The sequence below is a fragment of the Xiphias gladius genome, chromosome 15 (assembly GCF_016859285.1).
Source record: "Xiphias gladius isolate SHS-SW01 ecotype Sanya breed wild chromosome 15, ASM1685928v1, whole genome shotgun sequence".
In the NCBI taxonomy this organism is placed as follows: domain Eukaryota; kingdom Metazoa; phylum Chordata; class Actinopteri; order Istiophoriformes; family Xiphiidae; genus Xiphias; species Xiphias gladius.
Window position 1 is genome coordinate 11,816,039 of NC_053414.1, and position 21,799 is coordinate 11,837,837.

Genomic DNA, 21,799 nt, shown 5'->3' on the forward strand with positions numbered 1-21,799 from the left:
TCAACAGAACGTGGCCATAAATGTGGTTTACAGTGCTTCTCTTAATTTTCTGCGGTCCACAGTGTTAATATGTCTTATTTCTTATTTTGGAGAAAAAAAATACCTCACTGTCTCATAAGCTTGTAAGTTTTTTTTTTGATAAGACCTCAATCTTTTATCATTTATCCCATTTATTTCATGGCAAGAACACATAATACAGTAAAGAACAAAAAAAAAAAAAAAAAAAAAAAAAAAATCTTTATTTGTTTAACATTGATCAAGAAGATACCCAAAGGAATAGAAATGAGAGGAGGGTCTTCACAAACGTCATAAATCAATGTCTTTAAATTATTGCAACCGCAGCTGAAAACACAAACTGTCAACTAAACCAAAGCTCTCAGAAAAAAGGGAAGTGTCCTGTTGAACAGCTGAGGGATGAAATGTAATGTAATGTGCATACATGTTAAAACCAATCCAAATGAAAACTTAAAACCTATCTATCACTTAATGGAGATTTGTATAATATACTTGGCATTCACAACTCTTTTAGGCTATACACGTAGACACTGAATGGATACTGATAATAACAATTACAATCGCTTCTGTCACTGAAGCTGAAGATAAAGTAATGATAAAAATAAAAATTAAATTTCAACTTTGTGGGAGTGTCTCATTTCTCTGCTCAGGGGAAACTGAGCAATGTTAAAAAATAAGCTTTAAATCAAACAAAAGAAATCATATGACAGAAAAAACCCCCCACTTGGTTTCAATCATTTCTATCAATTGTTACTAACGTCTGTTGAATCAGTCTGATGCTAGTGTTTAACACAAGAGTGTTCCTTGGGCACCAAAGAGGCATTTCACTGTATTTTCTGTAAAGGAGTGCACCGAGAACAAAACAGTACAGAGTGTATTTAAAATTCAAAAGTCATGCAATCATTGTGCCAATAAAATAAAATAAAATTACAGTAGCAATGTGCCTCATTTTGAATATCTAAATAACCTTAAAAGGACATAAAATGCAACATTTTAGAAATGGAAGCAGTAACACTCCAATTCAGTTTCATACATACCTGTACATACATTTACACTAGGTGTTCTGGTGGCGAAGGCACGTAGGTATGGCTTATCCTTAAAAAGCTGAAAACGAATTTGTGTGCATCATTGTCAAGAGGGTGAAAAGCTACAGTGATTTGAGTGCTGACATTCTAGCTTACAGTCTCTGAGAATCACTCTTTGACTTGGGAGCCCATGGATACCATGTATAACTGGCAAGGGGAGAGGCCGAGGCCTTCAACGGAGAGACGGCCATTCTCTGGTGCTGCTACAAAGTTACCCGAATGTTTGGAGGCTACAGCATCTTTGTATACAGCAGAACATTCTAAGTGCAAAGTCAAAGTCTACTTGCCAGCCAAAATGCATATACCTATGTATCAAGAATAGTCCACCACTAATAGCATACACACCTTGCTTGAGAGAATTCAGGGGGTTTTGGATAAACAAGGCTCTACTGTGAATTTCAGAGTTGAGGCACATGCATCTCCGTCTACTTTTCCCAGTGAAGGTGATAACTTGTCCATAAATATTCCCATGCGGGGCCTACAGCATCTCCACATAGTTTTCAGGGATGAGGCCCCTTTTTCCCTCCAGCTCCCCCTCCAGCCAGCCGGGCTCCCTCGACTGGGTCACTGCAGGAGAGGACACAGCGTCACCAGGGGGACAACACCACAGGGAGGGCGACAGCGGGGGACAGACAGAGGACACAGAGCGTCCAGTGAGTATATGTGGATGTGTCAGAGTGGAGAGAGCAAAAAGTTTAAGGGAGGACACAGTAATTATGCGGTTACACCAAGCGACACTGTGACTCAGTTTATCTCCGCTGTAAATCTCCAGTCTGTTTTTGGCTCCGGCTTTTCTAGAATTTCACCAGGAGCTGAATCTCATCTGCAAAAATGGAGCTCTCACAAACTGTTTAGTGTGACAGATGTGTCAGTGCACCGAACATTTTTGTGACATGCCTTTTCAAAATCCTCCCTGGATTCTTGATTTGTCTACAAAGTGAGCCAATTTAAAATTTTGAGTGCATCTGCAAGTCAACAGATGCATGGATAAATTGTCAGCGAGAACTTCTAAGGCCACAGTCAAGATATCAACTAACACTGAATGTGTGAGTAACTTCAAAGCACAATCTTTTATGCAGGTGTAAGTAAAAGAGTCGATACACCAAGAAAATGTAAAGTACGGGATTTGAACCTGCCATCGCCCCCGAGTTGACTGACAGATCTCGTAATTCAAGGTCTGAGACAAGAAAACAATTAAATCTGTGTTATTAATGTTTTCTGATGATGTTGTTGTCGATGTTTTCTGTTGCTAAAGATGTTTTTATACCGTATGTACCGTATATACAGTGTCTTGCTAAAGTACTCAAACCTACTGACATTATGCACAGTTCTTATGCACATAGCTGAAACTAATCAGACTAAATCACAAATATATTTAGAAATAACTGATATGTGCAGCAAGGTTTGCAAAAACGTCAAGGGTCTCTGAGATACTTTAGATGTTTAGTTAATGAGAATCTCATCACGTAACATTTATGTAACTTGTCAGTCACTTCATTGGAAGCCTGATGAAGTGCTGAAGGACAGACAGAATGTAAGCAAAACTATTCCAAAACTCCCTAAACTTTGTATCGAGGTAACTGGAGAGTTACGCTACGATCCAAAAGAAACACACATCGTCATTCAATAATACTTCCACTAAACAAAAAAGTTAAGCTCCAAATGAAATATCGGAATGAGAAAATGGGCTTCAGAACATAATTTAATTTCATTTATGAAAATGTGATACTTAATTCATTTTGTGTTCATTATTTCAGATAATATGAGTTCATATTTATGAGTTGGACGTCCAACTTCTATTAAATTCAATTTTTCCATTGTAAAGCATTTATCCTGACATGAACTCTGTCATCCAGCGCTGACGCAGTGATGGATTTAATGCACAGGCATCAAAACGGGAGATAATGTACACATACTGAAATGTGATTAGGGTAATGTTTCAGTCACCTCATCTAATCCATATTTACTGATGACAGCTGGCAGGATTTTGACATTTAAATCATAATATCTGTGATGGGAGTCACAGCCGAGGCTAACAATGTGAAAAAGATGTGATCTCATTTGCTAAGTAGAAAGAAAAACAAGTTAGATAAGTACTTATAACATGATGCTTGAACATACAACCAACAAACTGCAATGTATTGCGGGATCTTGTCAAAGACGTCACTACATATCACCCTGTAAAGACTACAGAATATCTATGGTGTCCGTGTCTCACAGAAGAGGGTTTTGACAAAAAATAGGAACTACAAAATCCTCATTTCCTCTGAGAGTGATTAAAGCTCAGTCGAGCCTCTTCCCTGACACACTGAAGTCAAATCTGTGTCTCCTGCCCCCCCAGCCTCCCTCTTCTCCCTCTCCCTCGTCTCATCTCTCTGTTCGATTGAAGATCAGATTGGGTGTTCGGTTTTCCTCCAAATCCAATATGTCAGGGCTGGTTCTGAGTGAGAGACTGGTGTAGGCGATAACACTTACCGGCGTTGAATATTGCGCCGACCTGGAAGGAAAGCTCAGAGTCGTGCTCAGCCTCACATGGGTACACTGCCTTGGCTTTCCTGCTGGTGACACTGAAAAATGAAGGCAATCAGTGAGCTGGCTGAGCTTTGAGGAGGATTACTGCATAGTTCAATCTGGGCCCAGGGCCTGCTTGTTCATTCACTCACTAGACTGAAACAGCAGAAATGGGCCAGGCTGGAAAATAAGCAAAAGTACTAAAAGAGGAGCCGGGCTTCTACACACTCTTGTCTTGCCCTATCTCCAGTCTAGACACACTAGCGAGCGAGTCAAAACACACCCACACGCGCCTTTGTACGTGCACAAACACAATGAGATGCAGCGTTGTTTGTAGCAGGTCGTTTACAGCTGAAAAGGCAGGGACGCTTCAGGTTCGCACAGCAGACAACCATCTATGGTGAGATAATTAAAAAGTGGTGGGGAGATTCTAAAGTAGGTTTGCACACAAACAGAAGTAGAATAGAAATCTCCATCCACTGTGGTTCAGCTTTTAAATTCACATTTGTGAGCTTAGAAGCTGCATTTTGAATCAGTTTGATGTAAAAGAGCGCTGTCAAAGAAACCACATTCACCGCTCCGCAAAGGTTAGTAAAAAGCTGTATTCATGCCATTCCGTTCCCGAAAACATAAAAACTGTTTCCCTGGAAAGGTTGTTTTGCCCACCGTTATCTCAAATGCCAGCAAACATTACCATGTAGAAATTGTGCCTTCAACACATGATGCCCTGATAAATTTTTCATATTCTTTCTGCAGAGCAGCAACAATGTTGGATGAGTGAGGAGAAAGAAGCTATACAAACTGAAAAGAAAAAAGTTTGTGGTCACAGAGTTGTCAATACCACAATGTTCAGCCGAGTTCTTGAATTCAGAATTTTGGGAGGAATGCACTCTTGTGAAACCCCATTTGGAAAAATGAGAATTTGTATTTATGTGAAAATAACATTAATAGATTGCCCGTAGAGTGACCGAGCTCTTTGCAATTACATTGGCAACATCTGAAAGCAATGGGAAATGAATTCATCATTTATTCTGAAGGAACCAGAGCAAGACAGACTGTCTACACAGTCCCATCCAGTTCATCCACATAGTTGTGTGTGTATCTGGTGTTTGACAGAAAGACAAGGGTGCTGCTCCTCTTAAAGCCAGGACTTGTATGGCGTTAAAGTCCCTCAGAGGTAAACTGAATTATAGGATGGGTGAATATACAGTTCGGAAAAGTGAGGGGAAATATTGATGTGCAAGACTGCAGGTCGATTTGGGGGGGTTGGTGATTCTGTTGAGCCAACATGCGAGATAAAATATCAGTATGAAGCAAGAGAGAGAGGGAAATAGTCTCAGAGTGTGACATTTAACCAAAAGGAGTGAGTGAAACAAATACAGAGAGTAGTAGTAGTAACAGCAACCAAAGAGAGCAAACCCAAACCCTGTCTTACCTCTCCTCTGGCTTTTCTTTATCTGAGGCAGTTGTGGTGGCAGCAGGTTGGCTCTCTCCTGATGCTCCGGCAGTGGACCACGAAGCCGCTGCACCTCTGCAGATAAAAACCACACCTTAGTCACCACAGATTCTATAGTAATTTCTGTTGACTAAAAAGATAGCATATTTTTCCTGAAGCCCTGGTAGATACACAGTATGCTTTGGTAGGAAATTAGCAGATTTCTATCAAGAATGTACCGAGAAAGCTTTAATGTTCAGGTGTGTTTCCCCTATTGTGACTGCGCCTTTTAGTTAGAAGGGGGAAAAAAAAGAAAAAAAAAAGTCACTTAGCATGCAGTCAGAAAGTGGACACTGTGTTCTGATTCATTGTTAAATCATTCAGCATCGGTAGCAACTACACTAAATGGTGGAAGCAGAGCAACAGGTGAGCTAGACAGAGCCACCTGTTGTTATGGAGACAAGGTAAGAGAAATTTCTACACCAGTCCAGTGCTTCATAAGGGTTGGAAGTCAAACCAAAAATTACAATGGGTTGGAGTTTAACTCATAAATATTAATAAAATATTAGGACGCAGCAAAAGTTTAATAAGAATAATATATCGCACATCACAATTGAGTCACCTTGAGAAGGTTGAACAAATTTTCTTCTTTTTTCATTCTACTACACAGCAGCTACATGCTGGGTGACTCATCCTTTTTATTGGGATATATTATACAGCCTGCACACAATTAGAATTCAAAGAGAAACAGGCTTTCATAGATTAAATCATCCCTTCTACTCCATCTGCCAAAAAGCCTCTTCAGGAGAAATGACTCTCAATCAGTCTACATTAACCTGAAAAGAAAACTTTGATATATTTCCTTGAAGGTCTGATATTTCAAATGATGCAAAGAATGTTATCTGCCCCTCTGTGTTATGATTTTTAAACTTTTAATTCTAAAGAACTCAGGCCAACTAGTAACATTACAGTTAGACTATCTGGCAAAAATGTGACCTGGACTGATACTCAACCCCAACCTGTCAACTTGTCAAAAATAGGCTTGTTGTCTAAAAACAGGCGAGAATACTAACAAATTCTCAGTTTAAAATCATCAGGATTGACTGTATCTGTAAAACGCCAAGGCGGTGGATTCAGGATGAAATATGCAAAGTCATGAATAAAACATAATGTTTGAATTCAGGAGAAATATTCTTACACGGGCAGTTGTTTGCTTTTCTGTTCAGAGAACAGCAAAAGTAAAATTAAACATGCGTGCAACCACCACTAAGAGTGACATAAAAAAAAAAAGAACTGTAGAGGAAGGTCACTTGAAACTGAATACATTAAAAACCATCCTGACAGAGAAAAGATAACTGAGTCTCCCCATCATTGCCATCAATGCATGTAACAACCTACCAGCGTCCAGAAACTGAATAAATGGAAAATAATAAATTTAATCCCATCCATAGGGCACAAAGGGTCACTTAACGGTTTAATAAGTATGAAAATGATGTGAATGATATGCTGTGGTCTTGATACTCATCAGATCTGAACACAACTGAACACCTATGGGAGATTTGGGGCCGAATGTGCTTGACAGAGCTCTCCGCCACTGAGGGCATATCATTTCGAAAACAAGTGTTCATGTTCCAGCGAATTTCAAATTCTATGCCAAGGAGCATTGAAGCTGTTTCTTCAGGCTTGTAAGCTCAAATCAATTCAATTGTATTTATATAGTGCCAAATCATAACATGGGTTATCTCAGGGCACTTCATATAGAGCAGATCTAGACTGTACTCTATATAATGGTATTACAGAGACCCACCATTCCCCCATGAGCAAGCACTTGGCGACAGTGGCAAGGAAAACATTCAATGCTTTCCGTAATGGGCAGTATATAACTTCTGTATGTCTAAAGTCAAATAATAACACTCCTTACACTTTGACCATAAGCACTGCCTGTTACAGTAGTAGCTGTGCTTGACACTTGGTGTTGTCAGGGCCAATGAGTCTATGCCCAACCTATAGCATGGAGGTAGGGGTCCTGGGTAAAGGCAGAGTTGAGCAGAGGAGAGCAGGAGTCTAAGCCAGGCATCCCTCTGTGTTCCATGCCTGCCCCACGGCAAGTGCTAATACAGCACATAATGAGCAAATTGCTCCTAGCTGCCGCTCCCATGGAGACGTTAATAAAGGCAATTAGAGGGAGCAGCTGGGGAGGGGCTAGAGGTTGAGAGGATGTTGTGAATAGTGGCAATCGTTGGTAATGGTGGAGGAGAGCCAGAGAGACGGCCTTAAGGGAGAACTTGGTCGGGGCTCTTGTGCGGACATAGGTGGAGGTGAAGACTCAGTACTGGGCTCATGTTTTCACACCCCCCGGATTGCTTATTCCCTCCATTTCTTCCCCTGCCCCCCTCTCCGAGTGCTTGTCCATCCCCAGCGGTAGCTGTTCTGCGCGGGCCTGGCCTGACTGTGGGTGATTTATAGCTCTGCAGCAGTGTGGGGCCACTGTGGTGCTCAGCTGCTCCACATCAGCATGGGGGACAGTGCGCTGCAGTGCAGCATATCCACTCATTAACCTGGGCCCAGGCACAACCACTGTCTGCCTGGGTCGCAGCCAAGAGAAAGGGAGAGCAGAGGAGTACAAACACTTCACCCACCTGCACTGAACAGTGAACCCACTCACATGTACACAGACCCCTTAAAAAAGATATTATTAAAAACAGAAAATTCACACACACATACACACACTTAAGAAAAGTTATCAACACATCAGTCTAACTGCTTATTTCATTTGGAAGCGGATTATACAGATCGTTAAAGATTTTTAAAATAAACAGATATCTGAATAATTATAGAATAAACAGTAAGAGAATATCCGTAAATGCTACACGGTTGCCCTAGAAACTTGTTAAATGTACCAGAGGTAAATGGATTCATCCCAAAATTGCTCTCACAATTACAGCTAAGCCAAACCGAGGGAAATCGTTTGCCATTTCTCTTCAACAAAAATAGCATCAAGCTTTGAATTGCTCATCCCTTGTTTTTACTCATCATAGGCCTAGCTAAGCTTCTTCTGTAAACATGATTACATACAGTAAATGGGGACTTGTGAAAATGTACTGTATGTGAAGCCTGAATGAACATCTGCTCCAGATGTAGGTAATATTTGAACCAAGATTTTAGGCATATTAAGTTCGAAGTTGTGAGGATTTTTTATAAATTCATAAAGACAATAAAGACAATATAATATGCAGGAGGAATTATTTTACATTTTACAAAAGGTGTATCAAAAGTATCAAACAACACTGTGAACATCCGATTTCAAGGTGAACTGCAACTGGAGGTCTTTTGGTTTATTATTTTAACCATCAGTGTTATCACACAAGCCCAGGTTAATGGAAGGGAGAAATTTATCAGCAGAAGTAGACTGCTGCTTCTCATTATTGCAGGAATTTCACCCTGCAGCATCCAGGCCTTGTTGATCCTGGCGTTGAGCTAACGCAGGGATGAGCAGGGCTATGAACTGTCTTTCTACTAAAGGAAGAAGGTCAGTGGTGGGATTTAGTAGTGTTTCTAGTAGAAGGTGGGATCAAGCCTACAGCCAAGCCGCCCGCCCAGCCACTGCCAGTTTGGGTGGGCAGGAAATAAACTCTGATCCACCATTTTATGATTCTCAGCTGTCTGCCAGGGAGAGGCATTGAGGGCTGGAGGTGAGGCAGGGAAGAGGAAGGAGAAGAGGCCAAAAAATGTAACCTTATTGGGCAGGACTTGGGGCAACAGCAGCACTGGGAGAAGTTGTGACTGAATTCAGGGAGAAGAGGAGTAGTGAGGCAAGGCACCGAAGATTACGGAGATGATAAAACATGCCACACTCCACAAAGACTTATTGCATGATATAGTGACTCAGGATTTAATTGTTTATGACCAGGCAGATTCTGCTGCAGCTATCTGGCAGGAAACTGACTAAAATATGCTGTTTTCCAGGTGCACTTTTGAGCACACCACAGTGTAGATAACACATTTCTGAGAGTGGCTGGAAATAATCTAGCAAATGCCTCCCCTACTGCTCTTTTGGCTAGGACTGAACCCGAATCCCCGGGTTCCAGGCCAGAGAGTTGCTGTGCTAACAGGTCTCTACAATCTCACATGCTAAGATTTATGAGTGAACAAAGCCAGGGCGACACCCTGTGACATATGGCGCAAGTCTTCATAAAGGGACAGGGGCTCCAGCTATAAGGGTAAACAAGATGAATATCTCCCCAATGTCAATACGATTTACACGGCCAACGCACAGCCACCTGTCTCCCAAACAAATAAGAGCTGAGATTTACGACCTCCTCCTGGTTACTCCTTCCGTCCTCCAACATGATGCCACATATGTGAGAAAAATGAAAAAATAAATAAATAAAAAATACCTGCAGGAAAAAAAGGAGTTGGTTACATAATGTAAGTAATATAAAGCCTTGTCTGTCTACTAATCCTGGAACTTAAGAGAAAAAGCTTGATACGAACAAGCCTACACACACAGGCAAGCACGCACCCACAGAGGTCAGTTTGAGAGAATCACATCGTCCTCTCAACTTGTGAGGTAGATTTGTTTTTATTTTTCAGCTCTTTTTGGCTGATGGAGAAGGAGAAGGGGACAGTGAATGAGAAAAAAATCGACTTCAAGGTGAATGTGTAGACAGGACATAGCAAAGAGTCTAACATCTGCAGCATAACCCAATAATTCATCTCTCACATCAGCATTCAAGACAAGTCATGGGCTGGAAACAACAAAGAGGACCAAGGACTTAGTAGAGAATATGAGGACAGAAGAGAAGCCAGAGAGACAGCAAACTATCACACTCTCAAATCAATTTCCATCTATTACTAGTAGAAATACAGAGAAAGAAGTAAAACCAGTAGCTCACATTTGACTAATAGCATAGGGGCTGACACTAAAAATCAATTATTATTATCAATAATTTCACTGTCAACACTATCAATAAGAATTGAGATGCTTATTTTCTACGATTCCATTCACAGTGCTGAAAAATCGATTCTTGCTCGTTAATAATAACGACAGTTTGTCCTTGCTAAATATGCTTTTTACCAGAGTGGAAAAGATGGACCTGAGCTGCAACCATAGAGTCAAGGAAAGTGTAACTGCTTCCTATGAGTAAGAATTAATTGTGTTTGGATGCGTTTCAGGTTAAGAGGAAACATGACTCAAAATGTGAGTTTTTAAATCCACCATTTACAGGTTCTTTTGGAGTGGGGTATGTGCTAATAAAGGAAAGATATTTCCATCATTATAGTCTACAATATGAAACATAATTGACAGCTAAGCTAAGGGGCTGTCTGGTAAGAATACTGAGACATAAAGCAGAGATAGTGTGCAGGAGTATGCAGTGTTTTTTCTTTTTAAGTAAGGGCAAGTTAGGGTGCTGACAAAACAATTACAAAACAATAAACAAAATTAACCAAAAAAATTTCAAAAATAGAAATATTACACAGATAAGACTAGTAGCAGTCTTACTGAATCAAGAAATGATTTTGACTTGAATTATGACCGCCAAAAATCAAAATCAAATCCAACTGTAAAATTTCCATAGATTCTTCCCCTGATAACATTACTAAAAATAGTAATAATACATTTGACCTCTAAATCACCACCCACATCTCTGAGATGTTCAAAATGAATCAAGTAAGCGAAACTATATAGCAATTCAGACTGATTATCAGTAGGGAGGGGAATTGGTAAGATTTTATTGATACCAATGCCATTTTTGATTCTGCTTATCAGTCCAATTCTTTATTGATTCCCTTGCAGACTCCTGATGAATGTTCTGTGTGGAAAAAACAGTAGGTCAACACAGGTTTACAACGTCAACAAAACTGTTCTAATTATATCTGAGTCTCTGCGAGAATATCTTTTACAGCATTCGTTTTCATTTAGGTTTTCTTAGTAATAGAAGAAAATCTGCGTAGCCCACCTGTATGGTAGGCTTAGCATAAAGGTAGGCTTAGCAGGAGACTGGGAGATGCTACAATTTATGGCTTTAATGTTATTATAACCTAAGATATTTACCCTCGGTAACGGATGTGCTGCTCAGTTGGGAAACAGTGGCACTCATATGTAGTCTCAAATACATGGCATTCCTGGAATTTAAGCCAATGTTGTGTAGAAAGATTTTTCAGCATATTGCTAGTGTTTCCAGCCTTACTTGAAATTACAATTTTAAAGACATTACAACTAGCACTGTAATCATCTTTCTTTGTGAAATGAAGCCATGAAGTATTTCCCACAGGTTGAGAATTTACTTGTGGTGGTGGGTGGCATGGTGTGTGAACGATGTGCATGCAGAGACTCATGCGGTTTAGAGGAGGAGAATGTAAACCAGGTTATTTTCTGTAGCTAAAATTGACAGATGTTCCCTAAACACCTCACATGCTGGCTACTTGGAGATGCTACAATTTATCGATGTTCCCTAAACGCCCCACATGCATACTATCGGCCAACGATAGCTAGGCGGCTGCGCACAGAGAAGCCTCTAGTCCCCACTCAGCCACTGCATCGCACGCAACTCAACCTAAATTAAAACGGAGTGATTCAATCTACCTGGGTGGGTCTTAATCTAGCTTGGCAGGCCTCCCAAATAGAGCCTATGAATGGGAAATGCTTCCACGCTTTGGGGTGTTTCTTCCTCTCCGTCATGACTCCTTCTTGTTTGAAGTTTCCAGCAGTGTAGACATAAGTTTGATGTCATTGTTTTGCAATGCGGAACTCCAGCAACGATACAAGGAATTGATAAGCTCTGAGGCATATGATTCTGATGGTTCAGTCAATTCGAAACAGGTTCTCAACTGGTACCAGTTCTCGATTACCATCCCTAATTATCAGGCAACAACTGATAATGTTTTTGGAACCAGAGAAAAGTTTATGATGTGACAGTCAACTTGTGAATATGGTATAATTGATCAGATACACCAGTGAGAGGATTTTTAACTTAAAACATCAACATGCAACTTTAATTATGGAAGTAAAATAGTTCAAAAATAGTACTAAATCAGTCTAGAGTGTGCTTTATCAACCCTGGGATTAGCATGTAGGGCCAACACGTGAAAAAGTCTAATACCTTACAGATAACTTTAGACCCCACTCCTTGAAATCCATAAATTCTAGTTCCATCTGCTATCCATATAGTGTACATAGTCCACATTTGAATGTAAAACCCGTATTTGTCATTTGAGACTTGTTTACTGTGGATCTACTTACTACACAACCAATGCCTGCATTTTGAGTGGTGCAGTCATATACTGGTTTGGGACTAACGCATACTGAAGCACTCACCTGGAGTTGCTGCCTGAGCTGAGGCTGGTTTTAAGCGGGGCATGGTCATTCCTCTCTGTAGGCATCTCTGAGGCTGACGCTGATGATGATTGGGACGATACAGACTCATTGCTGCCCATGGATGTCTCATCTGTAGCTAGCCCGGAACTATCTCCCACTGCTGACACTTTGGTAAAAACAAAAAAACAAAAAAAAAGTGTTTGTTTTAATTTTATTCTACCGTAGAAGATTCAGCCTTTTCTAGCTCACTGATGATAGCTTGTCTGATAAAACCGCCGAATAATTTATCAATATATAAGACAATGCTTCATCAAGAAGGGACTTTATAAATCAAACTCCTGTCAAAACAGGCGAGATTCACAGCTAAGTTTTTATTGTTCATAATAATACACTCCTGCACTCATAGACAAGAACCTAAAAAACACAAGAGAGATTCAAGCTCTTTTATTTTAATTTTACTGTCAAGTACAGATCCTGCTTTTGGGAGATTGGAGAGGAATGTGAGGAACTGTTAAAAAAGCAGTCTGGACCATTTCTTCTCTTTTCCCCCAACAAACACTTAAAAACAATTAAACCAGAAGTCCATAGTTAATTAAGACTGAATTGAATCGGCGCTAGCCTTATAGCCTAAATATTACAGAATGTAATACGAATATGAATATGTACATTGACCATAACACTATTGGCCTTAAGTACTTCACAGTTTGTTTATTATATTTTCATTTTTTATAGAACAATTTTTACCTTAATGGAATGACACCCATTAATATAAAAGGCCCTGTGTTCCAACTCAGGGTGAATATGGGTGGACCTATGCTGGGAAATAAGGTGAGGTCACCAAACTGCATGAAGCAATAATAATGATCAAGGTGTCCCACCCTTACAGGTATAGCAGGAGGGTGACGGAGATGTTAAACCAGCACTGTCTGTTCACACCCACAAGGTCTTGAGAAAGTGGTCTAATCGGGCAAATAAGTGAAAACACCTATGGGTAGACCATTGGTGCACAAATGCTCTAAAAACCCACTGTACACTACCTGCTGGGCAGGGCAGCAGACAGAGGTAGTAAACAAACAAGTGGTTGAGTTGGTAGAGACCAAAAACTATGGAGCCCCTCTAGGGCCAGCTGAGAAAAAAAGAGCCACATCTAAAGCTGTACTGTGGGTTTACAAATCCATGCACACGGTTTATAAACTGTGCTCTTGGTTTCGAAATTGGTGGGGACAGATTGCAATCAGAGCCTCGGGCAGTGATAACGAATCTGGCGGAATGGATTGCAAAACCATTCACCCAAAAGAGGGTGAATGTTAGACTTACATTCCCCAGGTGACCAGGAACACCACTCCAAATGAATGATAATGTTGCTCCGTAACCAATGAATGTGTAAATAAGCAACTGTTTGCTAACAAGTTCGCCATTATAAAATAAAAGATGACGATATGCCAATATTGTGTTCACGACTTGTTTCTACTGCCCCAAGCGGTGGGGAAAAAAAAAAAGTTATTGCAAGGAAAGTAAATCAGTATAAAATAGAAAATGCGCTCAGTAGAGCGCAGACCTCCGCCAAGGCAAATGTCAAAGAATATACATCAGACTTCAAACCAGAATTGAAATTCATACTAAACTATCCAGATCTACCCCAGGATTTATTGGGTTCTTCCCAGGCTCATGCACCATCCGGCCACCAAGTTCGGTGCAAATCGGTTCAGTACTTTTTGGGTAATCCTGCTGACAACTAAGCAAACCAACAAACAAACAGACATGGGTGATCACATAACCTCCTTGGTGGAGGTAAATATACAACAAATAAACAATTGATCAGTAATCACCTCTGGAAAGATAAAATTTGCCCACACCGTACTCCTACACTGTACCTACTGAATGAGAGGCTTGCCGACACAAATACTCTGATTATTGCGTTTCCCTACGCATGGTATACTGTCACGTCTGTGTCACATGTAGCGTCACACATAGATTCACAAGAAAAATCAACTGCATACATAAATACTCTCTTTCCCACCTCATCATTCTCAAATTTTATTTTACCCTGTGAATACTGAGACAACTTACTTTAAATCCATTATGGGGACCCATATAAAAGACACAAAGGTTAAAAAAGGATTACGCCTTTCATCCCTGATATTAAAATACCCTACGGTAAAAACTGGCGGGATGGAAGCAAAGAGAGGCAATCTAGTAAGCAGATTTAGAGTCCTTTGTTATTGTCGAGGGAAAGGGATTTGACTGGCTCCAAATCTTAACTTGCTGGATTCCGATTTGTTTGGGTCACCAGATCAGGTGATCAGCTTGCCTGATGCACAGTTTCATCAAACTTCAGAGGAAACTGACATGAATTTTAAGCAGTTGGAAAAAAAATAAACAAGGGCACACAAAGACAAAATGCAAATGTCCCGACACAGTATTACAGAGAGGCGAAACCTGAGTTCAGTGTGTCATCTGTGCCAGAGCCCGGCCGAAATCAGGGGTAAATACACTCAGTTGACTTTTTTTTAGCTAAAACTAATACTGTCTAATACAGCAGTCTTGCAATAAAACCTACCTTCATGAAGGTTATAATGTTCGGTTTTTGTTTAAACTGTTTTTGAGAGGTGTTGATTCAACTTTATGGTTAGTTTGGAGGATGTAGTTTTTGGTGCTGTTGAACTGTATTGCATTATACAGAAAGGTGTTTCTGCTATTTAGACTAATTTATATCCCTACATTTATATCATCGATATAGATTAGGTGTACCTAATAAATTGGTAATGTATTTTGTATTTTGATAATTAGTGCACAAACGTCTTTCATTTGTGATCTCAAATTAAAATCTTGGGTGCACTAACAATTCATACCTTCTATTTACCATAAATTTGTGCTGTAAATATACTTTAAGCCACTATGTGTGGGATTTGAAAATGTCAGACACTGGCGCCTTCCCATTGGTGGTATCACAAAAGACACTATAGCAGACAGCAATACACACTGCAAAGTAAACACCCCAAGTTATCATCCCAGGGACAATATAAATGAGCAGTCGGGTTTATATATTACAATTTACTACAGTTTTGTTTTGATGTTGGACGGAGATAAGCGTTCAAATACTAGCTAGGGAGCTAGCCACATGACTCCCTCTACCTAGATAGCTCCTTAGTTACATCTGTGAAAAACAGCGTGGGTAACACTAACACAGCTTTACGACTTCTTGTTAATCAACTTACAGAAATAAAAGCTCTTATCTCCACAGATGTATTTGATCTTCGTTAAAAATGTTATGCTACCTGCTCTTAGCAATTGGTACCACAGCTTCAGTATCAACTCAAAATGAGATCTGTGAGATGGATGTGTCACTTGCTATTGACTGATAAGGGCAAAACAAAACAAAACAACCTCCCTCCTAACAAGAAACGGACTATAATTGCTACAGTGTCAGGATGAAAGAATGCAGCCAAAGGAAATGGCAATTCAGGCTGGTTATAAGGCTAATTTACGTTGGATTTTCCTTTGAAACACTCAATATCATCTCTGACATTTATTTAACATATTTTTACAGGATAGCAGATTGTATTTGTTCAGTATATCTGTGCCCACAAGTATTTCAAGAACAGATATTACTAGTTTGTACAAACAAGTTATTAATTCAAGAACATGAATTATGAATTAGCAAGCAGCAACAGTCAAAATAATGGACCTGATACCTGTTGGGCTCAGTCAAAGAATGAATGAATATGTGATTGAGAAACTTTCTGGATCACTGAAGTACTTTACATCTAAAAGGGAGAACCATACTAAATAATAGAGCACAAAAATGTTATTGCTAAGGTTTACGTAAAAAGATTCTAATTCTGTATGATCATATACTTTATGGTCTTCTGCTGTACTCAGTTCCTTTATGATATTCAGAGGTGTGAAAATATACAGATGCACACGTGTACGTCTCTTACCATTCTGAATGTCTAGGGCTTGTGGATTGTAGACAGCCAGGGGCCGATTCTGTCGATTCAGCTTGAGCTGCTTTGTGGGAGCAGAGAGCGATTGGGCTTGGCAGTGAAAAGGGCAGGAGGCAGGCAGCATGGGGCAGCAGGTGAAAGATACAGTGAGTGAGTAAGTCTCTACAAAGACTAAATGCACAGTGAGTGAGTAAGTCTCTCCAAGAGGGTTGAGCGGCAGCAGCATGTCCTCGACTGACCTCTCTTTAGCGAACGGGTTTTGAAACTCAAAGGCTTTATGTAGTGGTAGATGAATGGAAAAGGCCATCAGTTAGATTGACCTCTCTACTGAAAGCTGGCTGTGTAAAATAAACAGAGTTTGGGTTAGACTAGGCCTGGCCAACTGGCACAGCCTGTTTACACCGGGCTGTGTTTACATATAAACTTCAGACAGCATGTTTGCAGCCAGATAAGGAGAGGGAGGTACAGAAGGGAGGAGAGCGAGCGAGTGAGAGAGAGCGAGAGAGAGAGAGAGAGAGAGAGAGAGAGAGAGAGAGAGAGAGAGAGAGGCAGAGTTAGTGAGACGGAGTGTGAACAGGAGAGGCAGACACAGAGGAGGGGGCATGAGAGAGAAAGTTTGTAGGAGTAAGGCAGAGAGAAAAAGTGAGAAATCTGATATGGCTGAGAGTTTCTGCAGCCTCTCTCACTCCCTCTCGCCTCTCTCTCTCCCTCTCGCCTCTCTCTGCAGATGGAGGTGAATGTAAAACAGAGTCTACTGTTAGTATCTGGGGGTATCAACAGTCTGGAGTGGGACTCAGTTGTGAGGAAAGTTAATGCCTTTCTGTCCGTCTGCTCAACTTTTCCCCTCCTCTAACATGCTGTACTTTCCAAAAGGCTCTTGCTGCATTCTAACGCTACATCCTTTATCACCTGGACGGTGTTGGATACCTCTAGGTAGTGTCCGAGACTAGCAGTACATGCAGGGCTGCTGGTGTTATTTTAGCAGATTTGTATACCCTGTAGGTTTTCACCCTGCCTCTGTATTCTCTCACACCCCGTTTTAGATACGTGTGCTTGTGTGGGGATATCATTCACAGCCCACATTTTCCACTATTAATGAAGGTGGAGGAAAAAAAAAAGAAAAAAAAGAAAAAAATCACTAAAAGCTCCTGGTTTCATCTGATTCAACACAGAGTGCAGTGCTGCTCCAAACAGATTAGAAAGCTAATCTCAAACCTTTTCTCTTTTGACACAGAGAATTATCCCCCTTTGAGGATTGATACCGATTAATGACATTCTGGGGAGATTACATGATCCCATGAACTACAGGTTATGAAACAACTCATAACCAAAATAAATGTATTTAAGCAGGCAAAGAACCTCCAAAAACGATAAAATACATAGGATAATCTACAGAATAATCAACCTACTGAAAATCAAGAGAAAACCATGTGTTTATGCTGGTATAAGCACTTGCGGCTCCCCCTACTGGCCAGATTAAAAAATTCTGGAAATTAAACTGCTGTGTACCTTTATAAATGGGTGAAGTGTATGCTAGTTTAAGATAACGTGGTACCTGTCTCATTATCTGAGTACTTTATAGCTGCTTATCATTTTGTAGAGCAAGCAATAAATACAATATGCATATGTCCAAACAGACCACAAAATACCCACCAATTCATAAGACGCCTTTACATTGCTAGAACATTTGTTCAAAGAAGCTGACTTTCAGGGGGATTAGGCAAGATTTATATGTGAATATACACAAGTCCAAACTACCTTAAGAAACACAACCCACAGAAAAGAAGAGCATCACATCTACCCTAATTGAGAATCTTACTCTGCCCAAATGAAATTCTGTTGTCAGGTACAGCACAGTATGTGCACTCCTCTGCCAACAGAAACTGCCAAATCGAAACTTAAGAACAAAATACAAAACTTCAAAACAATAGTGGGAAAGTGCTCTTTGTCAAGAAAGCAGGACTTACAAACATTAGATCATATGCTCCGCTTGCAGATTTATTATCCTTCAGTATCAAGTAATTGAATGCTACCCAGGTAGGTAAACACAAAGGTGCTGTGTGCAGCTTACTGTTGTCATGTCACCTAATTCTGATTTTATTTGGCTCCATCACTGTACCGTCTGTTGCCTAGTGTGCCTAGCATTAAGTAAATAGCTGTGGATGGCAAGTGGAAACACAATTATACACAAAATGTTGCAGACACAGAGTGAATAACACAAGTAAAGACATTTTGGGAAAAATTCCTATTCCTATTCCTATAGATGGTGGTGATCCTAATTGCCTCCACTGGAAGATGTAGTGCTATGAGCTGACACTTCCACTTTTCAGGACGTATTCAGTTTCGAGTGCACTACTTTGTGACTGTACAATCGATACTACACTGCGTGTTTGGTAAATGCCGGTCCCGAGTGTTACCTTTTCATGGTGTTCAATGAGGATTTCCACCACAATGTTCTGGAACTTGAGATCCATGATGGCAGCGACAGTTTCCTCCTGTGGCCTCATTAATGTGGGGCCAAACACCACTCCCAAGTTGGCCACGGTCATCAGATTGTTTTTACTGTGGGCCGCCACACTGAGGATGATAACAACTCACATTATAAACATTTTACTCCAATCTACTAACTCAACTTCACTGATATAACTTTTTAAAGACAAGGCAAGAGAACAGGGAAAACCACTGTACTGTAACTGTAATGTATTGCTTTTTTTTTTTTAAAGAAAAAAAGAAAATCAAGCCAATGATAATGGCAAATGTCAACTATGGCGTGGCCACTACTTGAAAAACAGCATAGACTTACAATACAGGTTTTTACCTTAGAAATTGTTTAATAGAGGTGGTAAGACACCCGGATCTTGACACAACTCATCTTTTGTTGAATTTATTTTGTAGATAGTGGCCTAAACAATTTCCACATTCATGAAATGTATGGCATTTGGTATGTGAAATTGTACCTAAAGGTTTATATTTTATTTTCTAAAAGTAATAATTTTATGATCTTAGCAGCTGTGTGTGGATGTGGCTCAGGAGAAACACAGAGTTAATGGTTCAATTCCCAGCTACCATGCACTGAGCCTACCAGCATATGTGAATGGGTAAATTAAAATTGTAAATTGTAAAGAGCTTTGGGTAAAAGCACAATATAAATGCAGTAATTTAGCAGAAGTAGACTGTGTTTCAGGTGACATGGCTCAGCCCTTAGGAATTTAAGAATAAGAAAAGATCTCAAAATGACTTATAAACTACAAAGAGATGTTACAATCCTGACAGATCACTTTGAACCTTCCCTTGACTTTTATACATCTGGGTAATGCTTATTTGTTTTTTCTCATTTAGAACTATTCTTGCTGACATTTTTTTTTCTTCTCCCAATTAATATTAAATAACAATGAAAGCATTAGTGCTCTTCAAAGTTACACACATGCCATTGATAAGTCTTTCCTTACATATTCCAAATACCTCTATGAATTAGTCCAACATTGGCTTTTCTTATCATATTAACAACTCTGAAATACAAATGGGTCAGGGCTGGTCTTCCTCACCAGATTATATTTAAACTGAGGAAGGATCAGTACTTTATTAAATGTCTTCTACATCCATTTCAAAATTGGGACACCTTCAGTGGATGAAACTTTATGTTAAGAGGTCGAAAAGTGTGGAAAGACCTTTATTTGAGGAAAAAGTTATACAGACAGGTGAGGAGATTTCACACTCAAAATATGATGATATGCGGTGCATCTGCAGACAGTTTAAATAGCTTCAAAGGATGCCTTTGAAGACAAAAACATTGGTGACAACTCACATTTATAACATCTCTCAAACCATTTCAGATAGGAGTGTGAAAATCTGGCTTTGCTTCCTTCCCCTGCAGGACATGCACACACGCCAGCTTCAGAAAAATATTCGAGTCTCTCCAGTCTGGAGAATTTCACGCTGGATAATCCAAATTCAATTTCAATAGCACTGCCTTTTTACCAGAGCCTGATTCTGCTGTGGGTTTCTATGAAATAAGATCCACCAGACTTTAACTGCCTCAGGGAAGAGGGATTATTTACTTATCTTCAATTTGCTCATATTTAGTTTATAAAAAGCTTGCTGAGGTAAAACCTTGTAATGTTAGCTAACATTATTTAAATCTTTCCTCCTATCTAATCTCACAAATGGAGTGATGCACAATAGTAGTCCATCCAGAGGTGTATAGAGTAATCTCAAGAGAGGGCTTAATTTGAGTAGTCCATTTCATTTCACTTCACTGGTGGGCTGCAGAACCACATGCTGAACAGGTACTGTAGGCTACACAATCCTCCCTCTACCAATTTAAACATACACCGTAATGACCTAAGGAAAAGAAAAAAAAAAAAAAAAGAGTTGCAATGCTAGTGGCATCATTTTTCTTACCCAGCAGTCACTGAGTAGACAGAGAAGAGATGGAGTGACAGCAGGGAAGGAGGAGTGAAGAGAGTGGGAGTGAGGGAGAGAGAGAGAAAAATCATGTGGAGTGAGAAAAAGGAGACAGACAGGAAGAGCAGAAAGAGAGAACTGAGAGGGAGAGAGGGGGTGGTGATTGGGTGAACTATGACCAAGGAACTATGAACACTCACTTGGCCAGATGCTTCATAAGCAGCCCGAGGACTTGACGATTCCTCTCCGGTAGTTTGTGGACCAGGCAGTGGATGGCTTGGATGCGAGACTCTGGACTACCACCCTCTGTTCAAGTGCAGAAGCAGCCATACACTCGCATTAAACTACAAGGATTTCTCTGTGGTGGCAAACAGCCAACACAGCTGAGATTGAGTACAGTACAAAATTAGCAAACAGCAAATTTAAAGCGATGATGATACAATACATACACTGCTTATTTGAGCAGTGCACAATCAGAGTTTAAGGTACAGAAACACCAAATAAATCTTTAGTGGAAGAGTTATGCGCCCTATTACTTCAAAAGCCCTAAAAACTATTCTGAGACAATCTGGAAAATTAAAGATTGGGCAAAAGTTAGCGGACCTCTGAGGACACAATGATCAGAAGCTATCACCCTCAACCCCCTCAGGGGTTAAACATTAGAGGATGATACATCTCAGTTTAAATAAGTGAAGAACAGGTTCGATGGTGATATATGTGCTGAAGCCTCCCAGAATTTGGCAGCAGGAATCACTATGCTGGCAGAGGAGATAGCTTTACGTTACTGTCGCTACCATATAAAAGCGTTGTTTTAAAACCCCCAAGATCATCTCTTAAACATTTCCTCACACATGGGCATCTGACCGCCCACACACAAACACACACACACACACACACTCATACACAGACGCACAAAATATCATTACTATGGGAACGACAAGGATTTAAAGATGGAAAAAGCTTCTTATGGATGCTGTCATCCATCAAAAAAATATTCATTGCTAATCCACTTTTTCCCCCTTGTTATGAGGGTATTGCGAGCGGCTGATAAAAATGTCAACCTGATCCAATTATAGCACTTGTT

General features: G+C 40.2%; 1 protein-coding gene across 1 annotated transcript in view; it reads right to left on the reverse strand.

Moving 5' to 3' along the window:
• Positions 1-223: 223 nt before the first annotated feature.
• The window catches only part of arhgap10 (Rho GTPase activating protein 10), a 50,887-nt gene continuing 29,311 nt past the window's right edge, over positions 224-21,799 (reverse strand). The window contains exons 17-23 of the mRNA XM_040146642.1: positions 20,916-21,021; positions 18,729-18,888; positions 16,306-16,471; positions 12,365-12,530; positions 5,047-5,142; positions 3,576-3,667; positions 224-1,667 (exon numbers count right to left, since the gene is read on the reverse strand). Coding sequence (XP_040002576.1) covers positions 1,579-1,667; positions 3,576-3,667; positions 5,047-5,142; positions 12,365-12,530; positions 16,306-16,471; positions 18,729-18,888; positions 20,916-21,021 — 875 coding nt within the window. The 3' untranslated portion in view covers positions 224-1,578. The remainder of the gene's footprint in view (positions 1,668-3,575; positions 3,668-5,046; positions 5,143-12,364; positions 12,531-16,305; positions 16,472-18,728; positions 18,889-20,915; positions 21,022-21,799) is intronic.